The sequence below is a fragment of the Lycium ferocissimum genome, chromosome 10 (assembly GCF_029784015.1).
Source record: "Lycium ferocissimum isolate CSIRO_LF1 chromosome 10, AGI_CSIRO_Lferr_CH_V1, whole genome shotgun sequence".
NCBI classification, from domain to species: Eukaryota; Viridiplantae; Streptophyta; class Magnoliopsida; order Solanales; family Solanaceae; genus Lycium; species Lycium ferocissimum.
The window spans coordinates 38,858,696-38,884,458 of NC_081351.1; the positions used below are offsets into that span (position 1 = coordinate 38,858,696).

At 37.0% G+C, this 25,763-nt stretch overlaps 3 protein-coding genes across 3 annotated transcripts; all 3 read left to right on the plus strand.

Moving 5' to 3' along the window:
- The first annotated feature begins 9,476 nt into the window (after window positions 1-9,476).
- On the plus strand, window positions 9,477-10,257 carry LOC132035412 (uncharacterized). Its single transcript, XM_059425683.1, has 2 exons — window positions 9,477-10,008; window positions 10,087-10,257. The coding sequence occupies exons 1-2, from the start codon at window positions 9,520-9,522 to the stop codon at window positions 10,168-10,170; spliced, it is 573 nt and encodes a 190-aa protein (XP_059281666.1). The 5' UTR covers window positions 9,477-9,519; the 3' UTR covers window positions 10,171-10,257.
- Window positions 10,258-10,961: 704 nt separating this feature from the next.
- On the plus strand, window positions 10,962-15,017 carry LOC132033783 (F-box/LRR-repeat protein At3g03360-like). The gene is given in 4 exon segments (XM_059423864.1): window positions 10,962-11,143; window positions 11,211-11,837; window positions 11,839-12,022; window positions 12,355-15,017. Coding segments are annotated over 4 exon segments (1,281 nt in total). The 3' UTR covers window positions 12,643-15,017.
- Window positions 15,018-16,543: 1,526 nt separating this feature from the next.
- LOC132034885 (uncharacterized) lies at window positions 16,544-17,236 on the plus strand. Its single transcript, XM_059425223.1, has one exon. It carries the CDS (start codon window positions 16,544-16,546, stop codon window positions 17,234-17,236), a length of 693 nt encoding a protein of 230 aa, XP_059281206.1.
- Window positions 17,237-25,763: the final 8,527 nt, after the last annotated feature.

Sequence of the window (25,763 nt, forward strand, 5' to 3'; positions counted from 1 at the left end):
ACAATAATTCCGCTAACCGACGTGATAATAATCGTGGCGGGTAAATTCTAACCGAACAAGGGCAAAATAACAACAACAACGCCAACCGGCGGAAGCAAGGCGCGGCGACGCGGACTGCCCGGTGGTGGCCGGTGGCCGACGGGACAGCCACCAGCGAGGGGGCTAGGCTGCTGGCCGCCAAAGAAGGTGGCCATATACCCGACGAGACAGTGGCAGCAGCGACCCGCCACGTCGCGGCCCGGCAGCGGCATTCTTGGCGCGGGTCCTCGGCCTCAGCAGGCCTATTCCATGCACGTTCCTCCCAACTCGGGGTACACTCCGACAGACGTGGGACAATGCATACTTATCCTTGCATCAACCGGATGACAATTGGTACATGGACACCGGGCGACTTCTCACGATTTCAACCTGTGTACTCTCAATGCCTTATTTTAATTTGAGCAATAATTCGGAATCATTGTTGGTAATGGTAGCACTATTCCAATTCGAGGCTATGGTCATACATCCCTTCCCCCACGCCTAATGCTCAATTACGTCTCCGCAATGTCTTAGATGCTCCAAAACTCATCAAAAACCTTGTTTCCGTACGTAAATTCACTAAGGATAATAATGTTTGTTGAGTTTGATCCTCTTTCAAGGATTTACCGACGGGGAGCCGCCTAATGAGATGTGAGAGCACCGGGGGAATTGTATCCTCTCAATGCCACGAAATGGTCCACTCCACCATCCACCTTCCTTGCCGCATCACCTAGGCATTTGTGGCATTCCCGCCTCGGCCATCCGGAAAAGCTATCCTTAGTTCTCTTCGTAGTAATGCCTTAATTGAATGTAATAGGCCCGTACTTCTTTTTGCACCTCTTGTCCTTTGGGGAAACATGTTAAATTGCCATTTTCCGATTCGTTGTCGTTTACTACTATGCCGTTTGACATTATTCATAGCGATTTATGGACATCTCAAAGTTCTAATGGGCACCGCTTATTATGTTTTCTTTCTTGATGATTATAGTAATTTTCTTTGACTTTTCCTATCTCTAACAAGTCCCAAGTGTATTCTATCTTTCTATCTTTTAAGGCATTAATACGGACTCAATTCGAAAGAGACATTAAAAACATTCAATGTGACAATGGGCGGGAATTCGCAAATGGGCAATTTCAATCTTTTTGCGCCTCCAATGGTATAAATTTTCGGTTTTCTTGCCCCCCCATACATCCCCTCAAAATGGCAAGCGGAACGAAAAATTAAATCCATTAACAACATAGTGCGCACTCTTCTTGTCCACTCCTCCGTCCCCACTCTTTTGGCATCATGCTCTCCAAATGGCCACCTACCTCCTCAATATACTTCCCACTAAAGTCCTTAGGCATAAATCACCAACCCAAGTTCTCTATCAACGAACCCCCTCCTATTCTCATCTCCGTTTTGGGTGTCTATGCTATCCACTTTTCCCATCTACGACTATTCATAAGTTACAAGCAAGATCCACCCCGTGTGTTTTTTTGGGCTATCCGTTGAATCATAGCCACCAACAAAATCATCATCTCACGGATGTCCTCTTGACGAAACTCAATTTCCCTTCTCCAAATTGCACTCCCCTCCCCAACGTCCTATGAATTCTTGGACCATGGCATTTCCCCATATACCTTGCATTTTCTATCTCCACCACTCCCTCCCGTCGTTCCTGGTCCCACCCTCCACCGCTCCCCGCACCAGCCGGACACGGCCCGCCAGCCCCCTCCCTCCCCCCACCGCCCCACCCGTGATGCGGCGATCCCGGTTGCCCGCCGTCCCCTCCCCCCACTGCCCCACCCGTGACTGCCCAGCAGTCCTACCACCCACCCGCGGTCACTGCCCAGCAGCCCTCCCGCATGGTTACTAGAGGCCAACGCGGGATTTTCAAACCCAAACAACCTTTCAACTTAAATACTTTCTCCATCTCGCCTCTCCCGCGACTCAATGCTCTAAATGACCACAATTGGAAGCTGCCATGGTTGATGAATATAATGCTCTAATTAATAATAAGACGTGGGAGTTGGTTCCACGTCCCCCGATGTGAATCTTATTCGTTCTATGTGGATTTTTCGTCAAAAAAGAATTGATGGTTCTTTTGAGAGGCACAAAGCCCGTTGGGGTGTCTCAAGCCCAGTTGGAGTTGACTGCGACGAGACCTTCAGTCCGTGCGTCTTAACTATTCGCACCGTTCGAGCATTGCACTTACACACTCTTGGCCCATTCATCGACTTGATGTCAAGAATGCTTTCCTACACGGTAATCTTAATGAGGATATGCATCGCCCTATTGGGTTTAAGGACCCACGCATCCCCATCATGTCTGTCTCTTGAAGAAATCGTTGTACGGCCTTAAGCGCAAGCTCCCCGTGCATGGTTCCAACGCTTTGCGTACTATGTCTCCACCATTGGTTTTTCACATAATCCGATCACTCTCTCTTTATTTATTGTCGAGGTTCGACATTGCTTACATTCTGCTATATGTTGATGATATTATTCTCACAGTTCCTCCTCGATGCTCTCTAGAAATCCATCATGTTCCCTCGCTTAGTGCCGAATTTGCTATGAAGGATTTGGGCCTACTATTTTCCGGGTATCGTTCACACGGCATGTTTTCTCTCGAAAAAATTATGCACAGACATTATAGAACGTGCGGGCATGACCGCCTGTAAGCCTGGGCAGACACCGGTCGACACCAAAGCCAAATCCGGTGCCACGGCGCCCTCATGCGATGATCCCACCCAATATCGTAAGTTGGCTCGCGACACCACGACCGTTGCGGTTCAACAAGTATGCCTCACATGCATGATCCTAAGGTTGCCCATATGCATGCTCTTAAACGCATAGTCCGATACATTCAAGGTACTATTGACTTTGGTCTCCATGACAAGTCCTCCATTGCCTCTCTTGTATCTTATACCGATGCAGATTGGTTGTCCCACACTCGCCGCTCCACATCCGTTGTGTCTTCCTCGATAACCTCCTCTGGTCATCCAAACGGCGCCCTACTATGTCAACCGAGTGCCGGCCGAATACCGTGGCGTTGCTAATGTAGTATGAGTCTGTTGGCTTCGCAACCTTCTCTTCGAGCTCCGTTGTCCAGTGCATATACCTATCGGTAATCCAGCACTAAACATATTGAGACGGACATACATTTCGTACGTGAGAAAGTTGCCCGTGGAGAAGTTCGTGTCCTTCACGTCCCGTCCCGCTAGGTGTATCTTCACTAAAGGTCTTCCCGCGCGTGCTCTTTGATGATTTAGGGGACACAACTCGACAACCTCCCGCTTTCGATGTGTGATAGACTAATAGTATAAATATTGTAAATATTCCCTTATGTATTGTAATCGTGTCTTAATTTAGGCTAGTATCATTCTAATTAGGGATACCTACTTTGTATATAATAACTTTGATACATCAATACAAGGCACGGATTGATTTCCTACAGTTATTATTATCTTACCCTTGTGACATACCAAATGTAATGGTTGCTTCATTTCATGAAGCTCTTTTTTTGTTGCATTCGAGATGTTGTGCATGTGTTTCAGAGTTCTTTCATAGGATTTTTTCCCTAGATCCGTCAAGTTGGGTAGACATACAAGCAACACCTTTTCTGATTAATTAGGATCATGAAATGTTATGTTTTGCAACCTTTATCCATGACATCAAGGTATTATGTCTTAGAGATGATTAACATTTTAGGCATTTTCTCGGAAGAAGGGACTGGTACTGTTTGTTTTTCTCAAATGATGTGTAGTCAGTTGTGATTGAGGCTTACAATGTTGTTGAATGCTTTTACTTGAACTTAGGTCATATTGTAAGAGCGGTTGATTTGATACATATGTTTGATTCACCTAAAATCTTACATTTACTATGTGCATATTCGAATTGTCTCAAAAAGCTTACTAGGAGTTGTAAAAAATTGTGGCTTCAGTTGGGTGTAAGTGTTGGGACCTTGCTTAACACTAGACAATCTGAAAAGAAGAGGAATAGTGCTGTGTAATAGATGCTTACCTGTGTATGGAAGGAAATGAGAGCATTGATCACTTGTTTTTGCATTCTACAGTAGCTAAAAGTGTTTGGGACATGTTTTGCAACTTTTTTGGCTCGAGTTGGGTGATGTCAAGGAAGTTGAAGGAAGTTTTTGTGAGCTGGAATGGTCTCATCGTTGGGATTATCAGAAGCATATGGAGGATGATACTGCAGTGCATTATATGGAGCATTTGGAAGGAGAGGGAACCAAAGGTGTTCTTTTGGAACCACAACTCCAACACATGTTCTAAAATTGAATATCTTCTTAATCTTTTTGCTTGGTCTAGTTTATGAGATGTAAATAGTTCTATTTTGTTTTTGAATTTTATTAGCTCCTTGAGTCTTTAGAAAGGAAAATATGATGTAAGCATGAGCTTTATCCTTTTTGTACAAAAATGCATCCTCTGGATGCCTACTGGAATGATATTTTAACTTTACCTGATCAAGAAAAAATTTCGTGGAACAACTTTGGCTTCTTTTATCCTGATGTTTTGGTACCACTGTTTTTTGGGTTTGGTTGAACAGGTTGTACTGTAGGACAATGCTCCTGCAAAATAATACCAATATATTGAACTTTGAATGAGTGTCATAATATTGGTCAGTATTTCGTTTGATTTTTTGTTACAACTTTTACTGTTTGTTAGCCCTTAAAATACCGACTGTAAAATTTCGCATTACGTTCAATGGTGTTACGTTAAATGAGTTTTAATAAAGAAACATGGTCGGTGAGAACTCAGAAGGAATAGCTGTCATGTAATCTAACAAATATAGTCAAGTGATCTTTCTAAGTAGGGTGGCTAGTTTGTTCATATATATTGCTGATGAATACCTTGAGTATATGTACAAAACACATTAATATGAAGAAAATGTATTCAAAAGACACTTCCAAATTGGGTATTGGGAGAAAAAAAAGGAACAACTGGTCTAAATTATGTGCATTATTACGTACAACAAATTACATTTTTTACCAATCTACGTCAAATTGAATTAGTGCTTCGACGAATTGGCTTCATTCAAATCACGAGAAGCATACACAAGAGTCGAATGATACAACACAAAGAATTATCACTGGAGATAATTTTATGTACACAGAATAAGAAATGACTAATTTATAAGGACTATAAAATCAATTGACCTCGAGGGTTCACAGTATATTTGATATATATCTCGTTTTCTGCCCAAAGAAATAATTTGTGCAAATGAGTCAATTAGATCTTGACAATTCGAAATAAAGAATATGATACTACAAAAAAAACTCTTGTGGGTTATTTTCAGTTTTTTATATGTAAAAATGACGTAAAACTAAAAAACAAATTTATAAAAATTTAGAAAACCAATTGACTCAAGAAATCTTAGATTTTGTTCATTACTCCACTGCAAAGAAAATAATCAAAACAGTCCTTAGTGTATAAACATGATGGAAATAGTCCTTAATGTATCCTTAAAAGTGATCAGTTTGGTCTTAATTAATCAATACAAGTAAAGATAATTGCTATATTTACAGTAAAAAATAAATGGAGGCACAAGGCACGCGCACCGCACGTGAGCTATTAAACTAAAACAGAGGTACATTTTTGTATCATTTGATCTGATTTTAGAACCCACACGAGCTATTGAAGAACTTTCGTTGAAGGATAAACCTTGAAGAAAATTGTAATTTTATGGGAATATACTCAAGGGATAATTTCAATAATATAGAATCCAACATAAAATATCACATTCACGTAGCCATATTTTTAATTTACATCTGCATACTCAATTCTTTTTGCAGCAGTGTTTATACACACGATATACAACATTATACACGCATTTTAGACAATGTATAAATCTTATATAAAAGTTTATAATAATGTATAAAAGGGCCATTTTGGATAATATTAGAAATATGGGCCATTTCGTGTAAATATTTTTTTCAAATAGACATAGAGTGTTATTTCTCCTGAAAATTTGAAAATGTATTTGGTCATAGCTTTTCAAAACATATTTCACTTTTTGTTTTAGAAAACATGAAACGTTACATATACCCATAAGTTCTAAAAACTATCAAGAATACCCAACCATACAAACACATACATACTTGCTAATGTCAAATTATGCAGATAATAACAACTACACGCTTATTAGCTACTGCAGTTCAAATTACAATACAATGATCTATTTTTATCTTTGCAACGGATTTCTACAGTTGGCAGAGTAATTTTCCCTAGGGTTTCTTCTTCTACTGTTTGGGCATAGCTTAGCTCGTTCACTTTATAGAAGAGACTACTTTAATTCTAAAAACATAATAGATACAGATGGAGGAACATGGTATATAAAATTGATTGAGTCATAAATAGATAACTTTTTTTTTATATATAAAATATAAAAATTTGGGGTAGTTTTTGGAAATTTTGAAAAGGCCAAAACACGTATTCTGATCCATAATAGGATTGAGCTAAAATTTAGAATTTGAAGATTATTTTTCAAAATTATCAAAATTTTATGACCAATCCCAAAATCTATATCTTAGATTGGGTTAAACAGGCCGTGTATACGTACGGGAGAAAGATGCTGATGTCCTTAGTTTATTTTGACAGAAAAGTAACTTATATTATAGTTTATTTTGACAGAAAAAGTAACTTATAATAAGGATCACTTTGATTTAGAGCTAAATTGATCACTTTTAATAATATGCTGAGGATCATTTTCATCATATTTATAATAAAGTACCAAATGGAACCAAACCTAATACATTGAACACCATTTTGATCATTTTCTCCTCCAACACTTTCTAAAAAGAAAACGAGCAAAGGGCTAAAATGATCCCTTATCTATGGGAGTAGGTTCATTTTGGTCCCTTAAATATAAATTGAGCATATTTAATCCCTTAACTTTACTAAAGTTGTGCACTTTTTATCTGCCTAACAGAATCCGTGTAAAAGTTACGGTCACTCACGTGACTCTTAAACCCATCTGGAAAAAACTAATAAACTCAGTTGGCTTTCCCCCCAATTCCATACGCGCCAAAAAAAAAACGCTAGCCACTGTGAAAATCTTTTGATCTGCTGGAACAAGAAAACTCAAGTGAAGAAGCTGATTTTTCCTTCTACAATAATGATTATTAGATCTCATGATAGTGAAATACCCAATTATGGTAAGATTTCAGCAAGAAACACTATCTAGGTATCATTAAACTAAAAAAGTGATTCTTCACTATATGTTGATTCCGTTTCTCATTCTTTAGTATATTTGCTAATTTTTATGCAGTACATGATAGCTTTACTATATTATAATAAGGTTACTAGTAAATAGTATTAAATTTCTTCAATTATTTTGTGCAATGCATGATACAACAGAAGCTTTTTGAATAAAAAATTGAAATAAAGACAAGAAATAAGGAATAAAAAGTGTCTTTGACATAGGATTTTGTGTTTGTCATTGTTTAATCGTTGGTGAATTTGGTCCGACATTAACATATTTTTTTTCTTCTTGTCCGATTACTATGCAAAATGTCAATCTTTGTAGGCTATTATTAGTTCTGTTGCAGTACTTTTTATAGTTTATATGGTTTTTCCATTAGAAAAAGGTCTAAGATAAGTTCAATTGTTTTGCAGACCCTGCATATGAGGCTTCTTTTTTCAGTATAAAAGTAATACATGGTGGTACGATGAAGCATCAGCCTAACAAATATTATCTTGGCGGGCGTGTAGATTTTATTGACTATGTTAATGACACAGAGTTGAATTTGTCACAATTCAAATACATGGCAGAACTATGTGGCTATGAGGGAGATTCAGTTACTTTTTGGCATTTGTGCGGGAGGTATGGTAACCGAATGTGATTTATTTCTACTGATGTGGAAGCAACTATTGTAGCCAAAAGTATTCCAGATTACAAGGTGGTCGACGTGTACTTTGAACATCTCGATTCATATATTGGAAGGACTATACATACCAATGAAGTTGGTAGAGCAGAACAAGAGAAAGAAGTAAATCATAGATACGAAGTTAGTGAAGAAGTTAAAATGAAGATGGCAGCTAAAGAAGGTGATTCGGATTGTGTTGACTCAGACGATACAAAGAGTTTAGAATATGGCTCTGATGGTGACAGTTTCAACTTTCCAAAGTTCAATCCCAAAACAGATGGGGATAAACCAGTTTTGGCATTAGAACTAACATTTGAAAACAAGAATGAGTTCAAATATGCTGTAATAACTCATGAAGTTAACCAAGGGAAATACATAACGTGGTGCAAGAATGATAGGGAAAGAGTGAGAGAAACTTGTGGTCATCCAGATTGCAACTAGGAGATTTTAGCTTTAAGAATGCATCGAGATAGCACATTCCAGATCAAAACATACAATCACACTCATCGTTGTAAGAATTGGAACCATCGTAACAAATCAATTAATTGATCTTATATTGCACGAAGATACCTTAAGGCCAGAGGATCAAATAGGTCTTGGGCAATCTCCGAATTCAGAGATCACGTTAGTATGGAGCTAAGAGTCCAGGTGACATTATCACAATGTAGAAGGGCTAAGAGAAAAGCACTTGCACTGATTGATGGAGATCTTAATGCTCAATACAAGGTATTGTGGAACTATTGCAATGAGATTGGTAGGACAAATCCAAATACCTCTGTCTATATGAAATTGGTTGAAAATAAGGTGCTCGACAAGCCTAAGAGATTCCAGCAAATTTACATTTGTTTTGGTGGTTGTAAAGAGGGGTTCAAGAGTGGTTGTCGAAGAATAATTGGGATCGATGGTTGTTGGCTTAAGGGCCCAATGTATGGGACTCAATTGTTAACTGCTGTTGGAATTGATCCAAATAACAATATCTTTCCAATAGCATATGCAGTTGTAGAGAAGGAAAGAAAGGAATCATGGGAATGGTTTTTGAATTATTTGAAGATTGACTTAGACATTGATGATACTATTACTTGGACCTTCATGTCGGATAAGCAAAAAGGTTTGATTGAAGCGTTCAATGAGGTATTGCCATATGTTAGTCATCGATTCTGTGTGAGACACCTCCATAACAATTTCAAGAGGGCCGGATTCGGTGGTGACTCACTCAAGAATGCCCTTTGGAAGGCTACAAGAGCTACGACAATAGAGTGGTTTGATGATTGCATGGTTGATATCTTTGATCTTGATCCAGAAGCTGCTGATTGGCTCAAGAACAAGTCACCTATGCGAATGGTCTAAATCTCACTTTTCTGAAACTGTGAAATGTGATACCTTACTCAATATATATGTGAATGTTTTAATAGCATGATCCTTGAGGCTAGAGATAAGCCGATTATCACTCTATTGGAGAAGTTAAGGTATTTACTTTTGTCGAGGATGCAAGCAAATAGGGATAAAGGTGCCCAGCGGAATGTTGGTGATATTTCCCCTAGGATTAAGGATGTATTGCACAAAAATCGAGGCTAAAATTTGAATTTATTCCTAGGAAATCAAATGAGTGGAATTATGAGATAATAGGGGAAAGCATAATGAACAATTGGGCTGTGGATTTGCTAAATAGAAAATACAGTTGTAGGAGATGGGATCTAACAGGAATTCCTTGCAAACATGCCATTGCTGCAATTTGGGCTAAACATGATGACATTAACTCATACGTGGATGATTGTTATAAGGTAAAAACTTATAGGAAAATCTATGCATTTTCTATTCTACCTATGAACGGTCAAGAGATGTGGCCTAAGTTGAGAAACATACCTCCTTTGCCTCCATGGTTGGTAAGACAAAGTACCAAAGGAAAAAAACAAAAGCAGCGGAGAAAAGAACCAGATGAAATGGGAGCAAGTAGACAAAAAATGAGAAGGAAGCAAAATAAATTGGACTGTAGCTTATGCCACAAACCAGGCCATAATATAAGAACCTACAGTTTAAATCGTGTGTATCCAGATTCTCATGATGATGAGACAACACAACAAGGATCGTCATTTCCTACTGTACCTTTTGCTCCTACAAAGCTTACAGTATAGTTTAATTACATATAACACTCTTTTTATTTATGTTGGTATTTAGTTAATCTTGATATTTTTTTTAAATTGTAGGTGAGAAGAGGACCTGCTTGCCAAGAACATATGAAAGCAGCTCAAGAAAGTGGAGTGTCTGACGACTCATTTTTTAGTATGTAAATTGTTGCTGTAAAATATTGTGTTTTGCTGCTGTTGAAGGAAAATTTTTGCTGCTATAGAAGGATAAGTTTTGCTACTCTAAAAGGATAGTTTGCTGCTCTGAAAGGTTAATTTTTGCTGTTGTGTAAATGAGTCGATGTTGCTGTTGAAGACGATGTGGATAGGTTTATATACATAGCAGACTAAAAGGGATAGGTTGATATGCATAAAAGGGTTAATTTTTTGTTGCTAAAGATTGATGTGAAAGAGTAGATTTTAGTAACTCTTCATTTTGGTTTAGCTACTGTAAAGAGCTACAGTACTATATTTCTCAGAAGATAGATATTATCTATAAAGGAGATACTTTTATTAGCTCCTTATTTGATTTTGATTTAGTTTTTGTTATGTTGGCAAGTGAGACAAAGCATATGAAAGTTTAAAGTAACTTTGGAAACTAATTATTGACTATTTGAACGGATCTGGTCAATCAGCTATGGTTTTAAAAGGATTTGGTTCCTTGGTTCCTTTATCCTAAGAAATAAAGAAGGCATGAAGAAATAAATTGTTCATCAATTAAGAAAGGAGATAGCACTGTAAGTTGAAACTAAATTATTTCTACCGTTACTTTTTAAACGGTTCCGTTAGGGAGATAAAAAGTGCACGACTTTAGTAAAGTTAAGGGATTAAATATGCTCAAGTCATATTTAAGGGACCAAAATGAACCTACTCCCATAGATAAGGGATCATTTTATCCCCTGCCAAAAAAATCACCAATTTCTAATGAACTCACAAAATCTCTTGATTCTTGAATGATGGCTTCCAACAAAAATCGCAGAAGCAGTAATTTGAGAGATTCAATTTCCAAGAAACAAAAAAACGAAGTTGAAGAAGAAACCCTAGATAGAATCAGTCACTTGCCAGACGCACTGTTGGTACAAATTCTCTCTCTTTTGCCCACCAAAGATGCGGTCACATCATGTGTTCTCTCAAAGAGGTGGCGTTATCTCTGGACTTCTATTTATAACTTCCTTTTCAATCACATCATATGTTCTCTCGAAGAGGTGGCGTTATCTCTGGACTTCTATTTATAACTTCCTTTTCATTGATCGAAATTACAATAATGCCCAAAGTTTCATATCCTTTGTGGACCACGTTTTAACTCATTCCACTTGTTCCAAAATCAAAAAAATCCACTTCTATTTTCATCATGGAGACTGGGTATTTGATTCCAAAATTAGCCAATGGCTCAGTTTTGCTGTGGAAAACAAAGTGGAAGATGTTGGCTTACATTCATACCCATCTCCTGATGAACACTCTTATGAGTTGCCTCTGTGTATGTACACTTGTTCGTCATTGATTACATTGTATTTGAGCCATTGGGTGTTTGATAAAGGATTGCTAATAGCTTGGAACTCTCTAAAGAGCCTAAAGCTGTACTCAACAGAGTTAAAAGATGATGATATTGTGATCTTACAGTCAAGTTGTCCTGTTTTGGAAACTTTGGAGCTGTCATTTTGCATGGGTTGTCATCATTTAGAAATTACTTCTTCAAATTTAAAGAGAATAACGATAGACTCCCATTTCCATCATCGGTTGGTAGGATATGGTTCTCTGGAAATTTTTGCACCACATCTTCAGCATTTGGATATTTCAGGAGAACTTTTTAATGTCAAGTGTAGGCTTGTAAATGTCCTCTTTGGTTATTGCCAGCCTCACTTTTTGCATTACCTGTATCACCGACTGCTGGGAGGAAGATGATATTGAGGAAGACAGTTGTCGTGATCATCATCAAGATATCAGCAACCTTATTCTGGACTATCTTGAAAAGTTGAGTTATGTGACTGAGCTAATAATTGCAAGTTGGTTTGCAGAGGTTTGTTTCTATGTCAAGAGACCTTATTCTCTATTTGACGTAAACCTAAAAAAGAGGACTATTCAGAAGATCATACAAGTTTGAACTTTTGTAAACATGAGAATTTCAGCAGTTTTTTTAGCTGAATAATTGGAAGGAAATTTATAATGTATACAGAATTATATTATTTTAGAAATTTATATTATTTTTTGTTGAATATTAATTTTTTTGCTCATTAAAGTGTTTAGCTGGTTAGATTTGTCATAGCAGTATCTTTTTGTTGTGGATTACTTTTTCTTTGTAGTTGCTTCTTTCTCTATCCGTTACTAATTTCTTTGAGATTATTTCACCAGGTCGTGTTCATGATGAAACTCGAAGGAGTGATGCTTCCAGAATTGAGATGTAAATTTCTAACTCTAAAGTTGCATGTATCGAAGTATAATCTGTATGGGATAGCCAGTCTTTTGCAAACCTCGCCTCTTTTGGTGTCACTCAACATACACATCAAATCTGAGATCATAATTTCTCTTGATTTTTTTTGGTTAAATTTATCAATAGGAGCTCTTATTGATGTTTTTATTTATAGGAATCAAAGAATCCAACAACAAAGTATAGTACATAATGTTCAAAATTTGAACTAGCTAAAATAAGGAAAAAGCCTCCTATTGAAAGAACACTTGTGAATTTGTGATGCTTGTTTTCCTCCTTTGTTGCACCTTTTGTATCCTGCTTTTTTGATCCTGTTGATGCTCCAAATTGACAAATATCAGCATAAAACCAGAAAACAGCATCAACTGCAGTTTCTGGACCTGTTGTTCACTGCTCATTACCATCATTCAACCAATCTTCTTAGTTTTGATCCTAATATTTGGATAGTTGAACTTGTCCATATTTAAAATCTTCTTTCCATAAGGAGGAAAATCTTCAAATTCCTTATAGTCTACCATGCCCTTATGAATTGCTTGATTTGCTTTGCCAAAGTGTTACCCTGTCTTAGAACAAGATGAAAACTGACTTGACACTCCTATTGCTTTGTTTTGACATCTTCCACTAGTGTGATCAGTTGCCAAGGTGCATCCCATTTATCGTCCAGGATATTCTTCATGACTCTGTTTCTAGCCAAATCTGTTGAATAACTACTGCTACACAATGATATATTGCTTCCTTGATTGCCACCGCTTCAGCTTCAATGTTTATGGCTTCTTGTATTTGCCTTCCTTGATCGTATATCAGATCACCTTGGTAATTCCTCAGATAGTATCCAAATGAACTTCTTCCTGGATTTCCTTTGCTTGCACCATCTCTATTGCACTTGATTATTCCAGGAGGTGGCTCCCAATGTATGAACATGTACTGCAATTTTGCTCTATAATTCTCCAGATATTGAATTATTGCGGTAAATTTGAAGGAACTGAGTTCAGCTTTGGGTAAGTGGTTTGCACCAGTTGCCAAATAGTCCTATTAACCAGATGCATCATACTGTTGAAACTCATTTTTCCTCCATGCTTTATAGCATTTCTTCTTTTCAGCAAAGTCCACACAATAATAGCAGGTACAACATGTATTATTGGCTTCAAAATTGGTCTGCATGCACTGTCCTACAAAATTAGCAAACATTCTCCCCAGTTTTAAAGATGTGGAAGAGGTTAGAAAAATATTGGATAGAGTCTCCTGGTGAGGATCTATGCAGCACCAACATTTGGTTGGTAAATATACTCCTATCCTTCTCAGTATATCAGCACTGGGCCGCCTGAACTTCCATGCCCTCCATAACACAAAAAGTACTTGAATGGTAACTGTTTCCTCCACATTTGGCCATATATTTTCAGTTTCTCCTCCTTATATCTCACATACTCCCAAGCACTTTTAACTGGGAACTTGCCATTCTTATCTAACAACCACCATCGCCTATCAATTCCTTATTTCTCTTGATTTATGCTTTTCTCTCTAAAGGAGTTTCTTAAGGAGAATGCAAATATAATATCATTAAGAATATTTTGTCACCATAGAACTAAAAATTAAATGCTTAGGATAGTTTCTTTCTATCCGGTAGACGGGTCAAGAAAGGACAATAATCATTGACAACTAAACTTGTTTTTGCTTGGTTTATGTACTGCATGAGTATTTCTGATAGGCCTTTCCCCGGACACCATGCATAGCGGGAGCTGAGTGAACAGGGGTGCCCTTCATTAGCTATTATATAATCATTTTGCTGAGAACTGTTCAACCTTTATGGGTTTTGAGAATTGTTCTACTTTGAGATCATTTAGTTTGTCTTCTGTGGTATATATCCATAAGACTGTATACCCACTTTGGATCCTGATTTTATTCTTAGTTACAGTGTGGCGATCCCCCCTTCCAGCTTGAGCAAAACTATTTCGCCGAAGTAGATAACATCAATTTGCCGAGTTGGATTCCAAACAGTGTGTTTCCCAATCTCAAGAATGTTAAGATTGTCAGATGCGGAACAGAATGTTTGAATAAGTGGTCTGAAGGGGGTTTTTGTAAGCTTTATGAACTTTCTAAGTTTCTACTAAAGAATGCAGTGGCTTTGCAGAAGTTTGTTATCGTGGCAAAGAGAAGAAAGTGCTAGACTTATTCAAAGAGCTGTATGTCCCGGCATTTATCATGATTGGCTAAGAAATTGTTAGACACCCAAAGATCATCAAAGAATTTTATGATTATTTACCAAGAGTTAGCATGATCAGACTGGCATTGTTCTTTTTTTTTTTTTTTTTTTTTTTTTGTTTTGTTTCGGCACTCTAGAAATAGCTATGTTTTAGCTTTTGATTTAGTGCATATGTAAGTTTATACTTGTGGCATTCCAAATGTTATGATGTCTGCCTGGTTTCTTACAAGCCTTTATATTTTGCACTCTGACATTGCATATGTGCTTGGAATTTTCAGCAACTTTTGTTTTTCTTGAACTGTCAAGATTGCCAACCTACAAATTAAACCACATGTTATCATAATAATTAGGCCCTTGAAATGCTTTTTTTTCCCCTTCCTTTTGTCAATAGCATCACGATTCTTGGACATTGCTTTTACTTAGAAGAAAGAGGTCCCTACTGTTTTGTTTAAGAAAATAATTTGTAGCTGTTGTATATAATCCTCCATTAATTTACTAGGTTGATGCTGCAATTTTGAAGATGACTTTTGGCTACCATATGATTGCATCTTGTTTAGGTTTGATTTTTAAAAAAACTTTATCATGTGATGCGAATGACAGCTAGTATACATGTGATGCAAACTTTAGGATGATGACATTTGAGTGAAGTTACTGCTAGTATCTCTTATTGCTGCTGGTACCCGAAGTCAACAAACTCTGAAGGTTGTTGGTGTTTTAGTTTCTTTGATGGATATTTCACAAAGATAGAAGCATATAAAGAGCTTATAACACATCTCGTAGTACGTAACAAACTTTATTTAGATGTGATCTGAGTTGAAGAAAGGATTACTATCACTGAAAATGCTTTTCTTCCAAGATATATAGAGTAGCTGGGATTATCTGGGAAACTCTTGCTGTAATGTAGATTCAGATCTCTTGATAAAAAAAAAATACTTGATGAAAAATGTAGATTCAGATCTTACCAGCAGTTTGGAGGAAAAAGTGGCCCAGAACATCTTCCAGATAAGAAAGTTGAGTTTGTTATACAAAATTAACAAGGTGTTTGTTGAAAGATCTTTGAGCCAACAACTTTGTTTTCTCATGATTTAGACACAAGAAATCACTTTATCTCATTTCTGGCATTTGAATACCATTCATTGAATCCAAATTATGGCTAAGACTTTTGTTGCAAGTCCAAGTATGCTGGTGAAATTAGTGCTTTAGATTCATAGCTCATGTGTGGTATATATGCAATCATTGGCTTAGTATTTATTTTGCCTCCTGTTCTGCTGCTTACTATAAACAGGGAGCTTGATTTGCTGAAATCTGAGGTCATATAATCCACCTTGTCTTAGAAATTTGGAGATTAAGAGGTGCGACATCACTTTGTCTATGTCTAGCTTTATATTATATATACTTTCTCCGTGCACTTTTGCTTGTCCACTTTTAACTTTACATGCCCCTTAAGAATTGATAAATGAAATATGTATTTTACTATAATACTCATATGAATTGGTGTATAGTCTCATTGAACTTGAAAATGATTTGAAAATGAGTAATTAATGTTAAAGGTAAAACAAGGGTATACCTGCGCCTATGTAGCCCCAACTGTTGTCGACGGGAAACCTGTGGTTTTTGTGGAAGAGGATGAAGTTAAGGAACAAACTCAGAATTGGATGCATGCTTTAGTAGTCTATACAATGGGTGACACTCCGAGCTATACTTATACGAGTAACTACGTTGCTCGTAATTAGAATAATGTGGCCTGCCCCGAAGTATATTACCATTACGAGGGATATTATATCGTCAAATTTCAAAGCCCGGAGGATAGAGATGAGATTATGTTTGCTGGACCTTATAAAATGAATAGTATACCTCCTGTATTACAATTTTGGACTCTGGAGTTTGATTTTCATGAAGAATATACTCGAACAATGCCGTTATGGGTGAAATTCCCTACCCTGCCTATGATCTATTGGGGACCTAGGACACTTGGTAATATTGCAAGTAGATTGGGTAATCCTTTATTTGCGGATGAATGTACAACAAAGAAGAGTAGGGTCTCTTACGCTAGGGTACTGGTTGACATGGATGTTACGCAAGAACTTCCAAGAGAAGTGCAAATTGTAGATTCTAAGGGCAATTCCTTCAGGCAGGCTGTGGTATATGAATGGTGCCCTAAGTATTGTCCTAAGTGTCTAAAGTATGGGCATATTTGTGCAGATGAGGTAAAGAGAGGGACGCCAGCTCCACAGAACAATCCAAAGCAGAGAGGCAAAGCACATCAGAAACAACATGTTCAGAGATGGGTAGGAAGGCAAATGCACACTTTTGATCCCCGGCCATCCACTAATACTCAGCAACCTATTGTAGTAGGGATTGAGCAGCAACAAGAGATAAATGGTACCAGTCCGAGCATGGAGCCAATACACCAACCAGCTGACAAAGGTCGACCAGCTGGTCACGTCCAAGGAGGTAACCGAAGGGGAATTACTTATGCTTCAGCGGTTCAACCTAAAGCACCAAGAGTTGAGAAGAAGAAAGCTGGGAAACCACAAACTCACATAAGTAAAAAATCAGCAAGGGGTCAGTCTACCTGCTCCAATACATCAGGTGAACACAGCTAGTCCTACAGAGGTTCACTCAGTGGGTACTAGTCCTATACTGAACCAGGGGCCTCAGATGATTAGTGTCAATCCCTTTTCCCCTTTGGCTGATAGTATTGAGAGTACACAAGCAGCAGCTAAGCCTCCTGAAGGGAGGAAGAAAATCTAAATGAATTGGATAGTGTGGAATGTGAGGGGCATGAACAAGCCCTTCAAACAGAAGGAGATGAGGAGTTATTTGGTGCAAAATAAAATTAACTTTGCTGGTTTATTGGAGACAAGGGTTAAGGAACATAATGCAACGAAAATCATGAACAAAATAACTAGAGGTTGGAGTTCGGCAAATAATTATTCAAAGGCTATTAATGGCAGGATATGGATTTTATGGAAAGCAGCCAATATCCAAGTTACTATTAAGGAAACTCATGACCAATTTATATTGTGTCATGTACAGGATAGGAGAACTGATTTCCAAAGCCATATTACAGTGGTGTATGAAAAGAATACTATTGAAGAAAGGAAGAGTCTACGGGTAGAATTGAGTAGAATAGGCAATCTGATTACCAACCCCTGGTGTATTTGTGGCGATTTTAACACTCCCCTTTCAAATGAAGATAGAGTGGGGGGGTTAGCAAGTGACACAATATGAGACCAATGACTTTCAGCAAATGGTTGATACATTGAACTTGACTGACATGAAGGCCACAGGTAGAGTGTTGACATGGACAAACGGTCATGTGTGGAGTAGAATTGATAGAGCCTTGTGTAATCTAGCCTGGAACTTAACGTATGGGAGGATCATAGCTGACTTCAAACAAAATAATTTCTCTGATCATTCTCCCATTCACCTGGCGTTCTCATTAGATGAAGCTAGAAAGAGGAGACGATTCACATTCCTGAATGTATTAACTGCTGATGAGAGATTCTTGGGTATAATTGATGAAGTATGGAAACAACCCACACAAGGATCATTCATGTATTTCGAAGTGTGGCGTGTCGACTAAGTGTAAAGAACCTCTCAAGGTACTTATGCAAGCTGAGATGGGGAGCCTTGAAAATAAAATCTAGGAGGCCCGGGATAGGATACAAGCAATACAAGTCCAATTGACGAACCACATTGATGAAACATTATTGTTACAGGAGAAAGATGCTATGCAGGATTTGAACATATGGTCAGACATCGAGGAAAAAATATTTAAGCAAAAGTCAAAAGCTCATTGGATTGATGTGGGAGATGGCAATAACAAGTATTTTTTTGCTTGTATGAAGGCTAGAGCAAATGCAAACAATATATCCACTTTACCTTTTACTCAAAAAAAAAAAAGGAATGCTCAGGGGAGAACACTGTTGAAACATAGTGACATTGAGGAGGAAATCCTTACTTTCTATAAAGGATTGTTAGGTACTGCTGCACCTACTCTACCTTATGTAGATATCAACATCATGAGACATGGCCCTAGCTTGAATGTGCAACAACAAAGGGAAATGATTGCTACTATCTCTCAAACAGAAATTCAAGAGGCTTTATTTGCCATTGATGACAACAAAGCCCCAAACATAGATGGATTTAATGCTCGCTTCTTTAAAAAAACATGGGGAATTATTAAAGAAGATATCACTTTGGCTGTCCAAGAGTTCTTTTTGGAGAGTAGAATGTTGAAGATTAACAACACAAAGGGTAACACTTATACCAAAGTTCTCCCATCCTGAAACCATTAGGGACTTTAGACCTATAGCATGCTGTTCCACATTGTATAAGATCATATCCAAAGTTATCTCAGCTAGAATCAAGGGAGTGATAGATGGTCTAGCAGGAAGATGCTAGTCTACATTTATCTCAGGGAGGGTAATCTCAGACAATATTTTGTTAAGTCATGAGTTGGTTAAAGGATACACAAGAAAACAGCTCTCACCTAGATGTGTGATAAAAGTGGATCTTCGTAAAAGCCTATGATTCTGTAGAATGGAGTTTTATTCAACAAGTATTACAAGAGCTTGGTTTTCCCAGTAAGATGATAGCATGGATTATGTGTTACATTTCAACAGTGAGCTACACCTTTCTAGTTAATAGAGGATTAACACACACTATGCAAGCAAGGAAGGGACTTAGACAAGGGGACCCCATGTCTCCTTATGTCTTTGTGCTGATTATGGAATACTTGAACAGGTGCCTAGGGACTCTGCAGTCAATACCTGATTTTAATTTCCATCCAAGGTGTGAAAGGTTGGGAATCACTCATTTATGATTTGCTGATGATCTCCTCTTGTTTGCAAGAGGAGATACTAGGTCTGTCATGCTCTTAAAGGAGAAATTTGACCTCTTCTCGGCTGCTTCAGGATTGAAGGCAAATTTATCTAAGAGCCAGGTGTATTTTGGTAGGGTGTCTAATAGAGTCAAAGAGGAGATTTTATAATTATTGGGGTATGAGATAGGGGAACTACCTGTTAAATATCTGGGGGTTCCTTTATCAACTAGAAGACTCAATATAACTTAATGTATGCCACTGGTGGCTAAGATGACTGCCCGAATTATATCTTGGATGGCCAAGGGGCTCTCCTATGCCGGTAGAGTTCAAATGATCAGATCTGTTTTGTTTGGGATCCAATCTTACTGGTCCCAATTGTTTCTACTTCCACAAAAGATCATTAAGCTTATTGAAGCAATATGTAGAAGCTACTTGTGGACGGAGTACAAATCTTGTCAAGAAGAGTAGCATTGGGGCCGGGAAAGAGTGTGTTTGCCTCGAAGCCGCAAGGGGTCTAAGTATACTCAACATGAAACTATGGAATCAAGCGGCAATTAGTAAACTTTTATGGGCATTGAGTCAACATAAGGAGAAATTTTGGATTACTTGGGTGCACACTTACTATATAAGAAATCAGAATATGTTCACAATGGCAATACCAAAACAGGCTTTATGGATGGTGAGGAAGATCCTAAATATGAGGAAGTATTGGCACACAATCATAGCTAGCCCTACTTTGGTCACAAAAAAAAAGAAAAGAAATTTCACATACAAGCAGCTTATATAGCTTTGAGGGGACTTGTAATTGAGGTAGCTTGGAGTAGTCTGATTTGTCACTCTGCTTCAAGTCCCAAGACAGTGTTCATTCTCTGGTTGGCTTTGCTTGGCAGGCTTAGAACACAAAACTTACTGATCAAATGGGGCATTAATGTCAATGGAACATGTGTGCTATGAAAAACTGGATTGGAAACACAAGAACATCTGCTGTTCCATTGTTGTTTCTCTAAGAAAGTATGGCAGGAGATGTTAAGTGGTCTAGGGTGGAGCGAGTGTGGGGAACCGGGGAACAAGAGTATACTGGGTGCAAGTAAGCTAAAGGAAGAAGGCCGCAATACGTGCATCAAGGCTTGCTTTGCTACCAATCGCTTATGGAATCAATTGAACGTAATACCTGCTATATCGAATAGAAGCACAACCAGTGAGAAGTTAATTCATGAAACAAAAACTTCTATCCATATTAGAGTTCGAAATAATAGGAGGCTGTTTGAATATATCAGTAAGTTGTAAATAGATTACTGAGAGGTATAGGAATCTTGAATTGAGGGTAGTCTAGGTAGATCGTATCTGGGGTAATGTGTTTATCTGGTAGGGAGGAGACGAGTTTGTTTTGGTTTTGTTTAGAAGGTTGGCTGGTTAGCTAACAATTGCTTTGTATAGATACACTTGGTGATTAATAAAATATCTCTTTAATTGCCAAAAAAAAAAAAGTTTGTCTTTCATTGATATGCTAAATTGGAAAAGTAAAAATGAAAATTTATTTTTAGTATACTGGACAAGAAAAAGTGAACGTGGGAGTAGATTTTAGAGCCTTGAAGAAGTTGAAAAAGAATTAACGCCTTCCTTGTTTGTAAGAATGAGATCAACTATTTCAACTTCAATTAGTTTGAAAAATTGGTTTGTCGAATATTTCATAATAATTACTCTCTCTATCCCATATTAGTTGTCCAGTTTTGCTTTTCGAGAGTCAAGTTGACTAATATTCAGAGCAAAATTGGATTAAATCAATTCAATATTTTAAAATTATAATTTAGATATTAAAAAACTACACGAAAAGTACTACAAGTTGCAATTCTTCTAGTATTAATATGGTGAAAAATATATCTAAAAATGTTGGTCACAATTATATATTTTGACTTTTAAAAAATGAAAGTGGACAAGTAATATGGGACGGAGGGAGAAATGGTTTGCGCCTACAAGCTTCAACTTTTTTCATAGTAATATTCATATCTAGACACAATTACTTCAACTTAATACTCTTCTTCTTTTTGTTTATTAACTTCAACTAAACATTATCCCAGTAGGCCTAATTAGATTCTGAATCCATGTTATGAAGATGATGGGACTCTTTTTCTGCACACAACTTGAATGGAAGGATCTGGGGATAAAATTTGCTGCTGGGACCAGCACGTTGCCTTGGGCACCAAGTTCATTTTTGGACTTTGAATTAAAAAAGGACCAAAATTAGCTTATTTTATTAGAGCAAACACATAAATGATGTTTTTTCTTTTTCTTTTTGGGTTTGGATGTTGTGGACAGTGCGAGGGTATGCGTGTACATTGATGTAAATTATGCTGAGGCGTCTTTTTTTTTTTTTTTTTTTTTTTTTTAATTTTCAATTTGGTGTTCGGTAGTGGTATTGAGGTATGATTAAATTTAGATTCTCGTCAAAAGGTCTCATAGTGAAAGTAAATCGCTCCCTTATAAAAATGATTTCATACTCAACACTCGGAGGCGATACCTTTAATTTGGTTAAAGATGAAAGACTTTGGCAAGGCATCCATCCATCGTTGTGCTGCCTGCTAGGAACTAGAAATATCCTTCTCTTTTTTTCTTTTTCTTTTTTACTTTTTCTATGAGTAACTAATTTCTTTGTCAACAATGACGTGATTGTGTGTGTTATTGTATTGGTATTCCTGAAAGAAAACAAAATAGAAACGCAGCTAATATCTAGAAATTTCTTTTGAGTTACGCCAAAGGTACGTACATTAAACAAAAGTTTCGTGACATAAAAGTTACAAACCACTCCAAGTGCAGAAAAACCTTAATTAGCTTTGGTAATCAAATCAGATTTCAAGTATGGGACAAGAACGTTAGTTAGGAATTTATAAATAATAAAAAAATATAGCTAGACATGTCACAGACCTTTAATTTAGTGCACCTTATCGAATACTATTAATTAACAAAACAAAGAAGATAAACTTGGATCATATTTTAACAATTGAATTAAGTACAGAAAGCTAGTAAAACAAATCAAGTATACGTAGGATTATTGTTTCAATTTGACCCCTCAACTACAAGCTAGAGTCCTATTGTTATGCAATCTAAAGAAATCAGCATAAAATAAATGTACCACATATAGTATACAATCAAGAAAAAATCCATTTATTATTGGGGCCAAATGGAAAAAGATTTAAGTGCAGTAGTGGATTTTTTTTCATTACTCCGGATTAATTAATATAACGATATTGAAGCTTATCCTGTGATCATAAAGGTTGGCTTTAACAAATACTCACTCCGGTTCCTAATAAGTGTCCACTTTGCTTTTTTTAGTTTGATTCAAAATAAATGGTTCACTTATATAATAAAAAAGGAATTATTATTTTCTTCTAAATTTACCCTATTTAGATAAGTGAACTTTTATATAATAAAAAAACTACATTAATTTAAAGATAATTTAGAAAAAATATCTATTTTCTTAGGAGTTAGTAGTAGTTTTTTAAACAGGTGTGCAAAAGATTAAGCAGACACTTATTTGAACCAGGAGAGAGTATCTGGTTTAACTTCGAAATAACCACAATAAACTCATGGAATTAAGAGAAACATTTACTTCATGACGCTTTTAATGATGGCACTAAGCTGCATACAACGCGTGGGGTACCCATTCCTTTTACGTTATTTCCTTCATTTCACAATAAGTGATGTTTTTAGCTTATGCACACCCCTTAAGAAAGTATTTACTTCAAAAAATTAAGAGTACTTTTACTAACTTACCCTTAATCAATGCCTAGAAAAAGAAAAGCTACTACTTAATGATTATTGTATCTAAATAAGGATAATTTTAAAAGAATATGATTAATTTCTTCTTGAAATAATCCTAAAGCATCACTTATTTTGAAACAAAATAAAAAGCCTAAAACACCACTTATTATGGAACGGGAGGAGTATTGTTGCTCTCAAATTTCAAAAATGTAATCTTTTCCCTTTTTTTGTTTTCCACTTCTTATTTCGTAACCACTTTAGGATAGATTGATTTTAATTCGTGCCCGAAAATCTCAACTAGTGGTAAATAATTATTATTGTAAAAACACATTTTTTCACTTTTACTTGTCACTTTTAGCATATCAATAGAAGATATAAATTATATACTTCATTTATTATATCTTGAGGAATGTGCAAAGTTCACAATAGACAAGTACAAATGAACGGAGAAAGTAATTTTATTCTCAAAACCCGAATAAGGAATTTCCAGATAAAAATACACGAGTATTCACCCACCCCGTTACAACATCCGGTGATCGTAACCTTTTCATGTGAACCAATCGACTAATTGAAATGCGATAAAACATAAGACTTTCAGGATTTCCCGTAACATTATTTTGAATAAAGACTTGTTTCTTCTATCTTTTTCATTTGTTTAGATATATATATATATATATATATATATATATATATATATATATATATATATATATATATATATATATATATATATATAAAAAAAAAAAAAGCCGACTGAAAGAAGAAATATATCAAAATTTGTACAATAAACAAGCACTAATAGTTTTCAAAACAGATTTTGTCATGAACTTCATCATATCACTTTCGTTGAGTCCATAATCCCAAACACATTAAACAAAGAAGAGAAAAAGAAATTAATTAAGCAATACAGTGGCTTAAGAACATTGCTAGTAACTTTCAGGTCTCATGATCACGATGCCACACGTGGAATCCTATGAGGGAGGAGCGGCAGTATTTGGATGAACTTTCTTGAATATTTTCATGGGAAAACAACCACCCGAAGAAGAAGAAGAAGATGATGTAATTTTGGTGTTATGTTGCTTCTTAATTTCTGGGTCTTCAGTATCCATTTTCTTCATCTTCTCCTTGAATTGTTTCTTCATCACATAAGCTTCCGCAAGATAAGCACTACCACTCGCCATCTTAATATTCTACAAGCTATAAGTGCCCTCAAAGATCGTTAGAAGGCTGAAAAATTTGAGAAATCTTGAGGAATTAGTTGATGGGCTCTGGAATATGAAGAGAAAAGTGGGTATTTATAGAGGTTTGCATAAGCTTGGGGAATACGTAAAGCGTGAGCTAATTTTCGGAGCGTATGAAAGCAACAGATGAATGTATGTGGGCCGAATACAACCGAATGATGTGGTGTAGCGGATGGGGCTGCTCGGGCAATTCGCAGAATTGCCCTTCTTTTGGGGTGATTTTTAAAATTTGCCCCTCATATTTGAAATCTTTAAATTTTGCCCTTCGGCTAAAGCCCATGGGTTCCAGTTCGAATTCCCACACAGTCAAAATTTTAAAAAAAAATCGCAAGCGATTTAAATTTTGCTATGCCCCCAATGGATACACTTGTGAAGGAATTACTGTTATGCCGGACCCGCATACTTATGCGTTATGGGCGGACTTGGCATAAGTATCGGGTCCGCATAACTTTGGTAATTCCTTCACAAGTTTATCTTGGTCCGCATAAAAGTTTGCCCCCACGGCATAAACATTGAGGAATTACCAAAATTATTTCGGACCCGGCATACTTATGCCAAGTCTGCCCATAAGGCATGAGTATGCCGGGTCCGGTATAAATTTGGTAATTCCTTAACAAGTGTATGCCGGGTCCGGCATACACGCGACCCAAACCTTGCCTTGCAATTTTTTTTTTAATTTATGCTTAAGCGGGGATTCGAATTCAGAACCTCATGATTTCTGCGTGAACGCTCAGAGTTGCAATCCGAAGGGCAAAAATTAAAGACTAGCAATATGAGGGGCATAATTTAACGACCACAAATATGAGGGCAAAATTTAAAGACCACCCCAAAAGAAGGGCAATCCGTGCCAAAAAATGGGCTGCTCTCGAATTCGAGCTCTGGGTACAGAAAAATTCTTGATAGAGAGCACTTTTCCCTGAATAGGGCCCTACGCACCGCGAATCTGAATGTAATCGACCTCCAATGCGAATACCGAATACCGGATGAAAAAAAATACGTGGGCCGAAGGTCTTCTTTGGGGAGTTGCGTTTTCAAGGTTAAGTAAACTTTGACTTGGCCTTCGTGTTAATTATCATTTTATTTATTTATTTTTATTTGGTGAGAATAAATGAATAATTCTGCCTTCAGCAATGACGTATGAAGCTATTTTAGTCCTTTTTCCAAAATAGAGGGGCATTTTTAACCCTTTTCCCTTAAAGTTTAAGTAAAGCAGGAGAAAGTTACCGATTTTTTTTTTTTTTTGCCGTGGTTTCCGGGTGTCGCTTGCGAACCCGACTTTTCCCGCCGGGTCCCGCTGTTTCA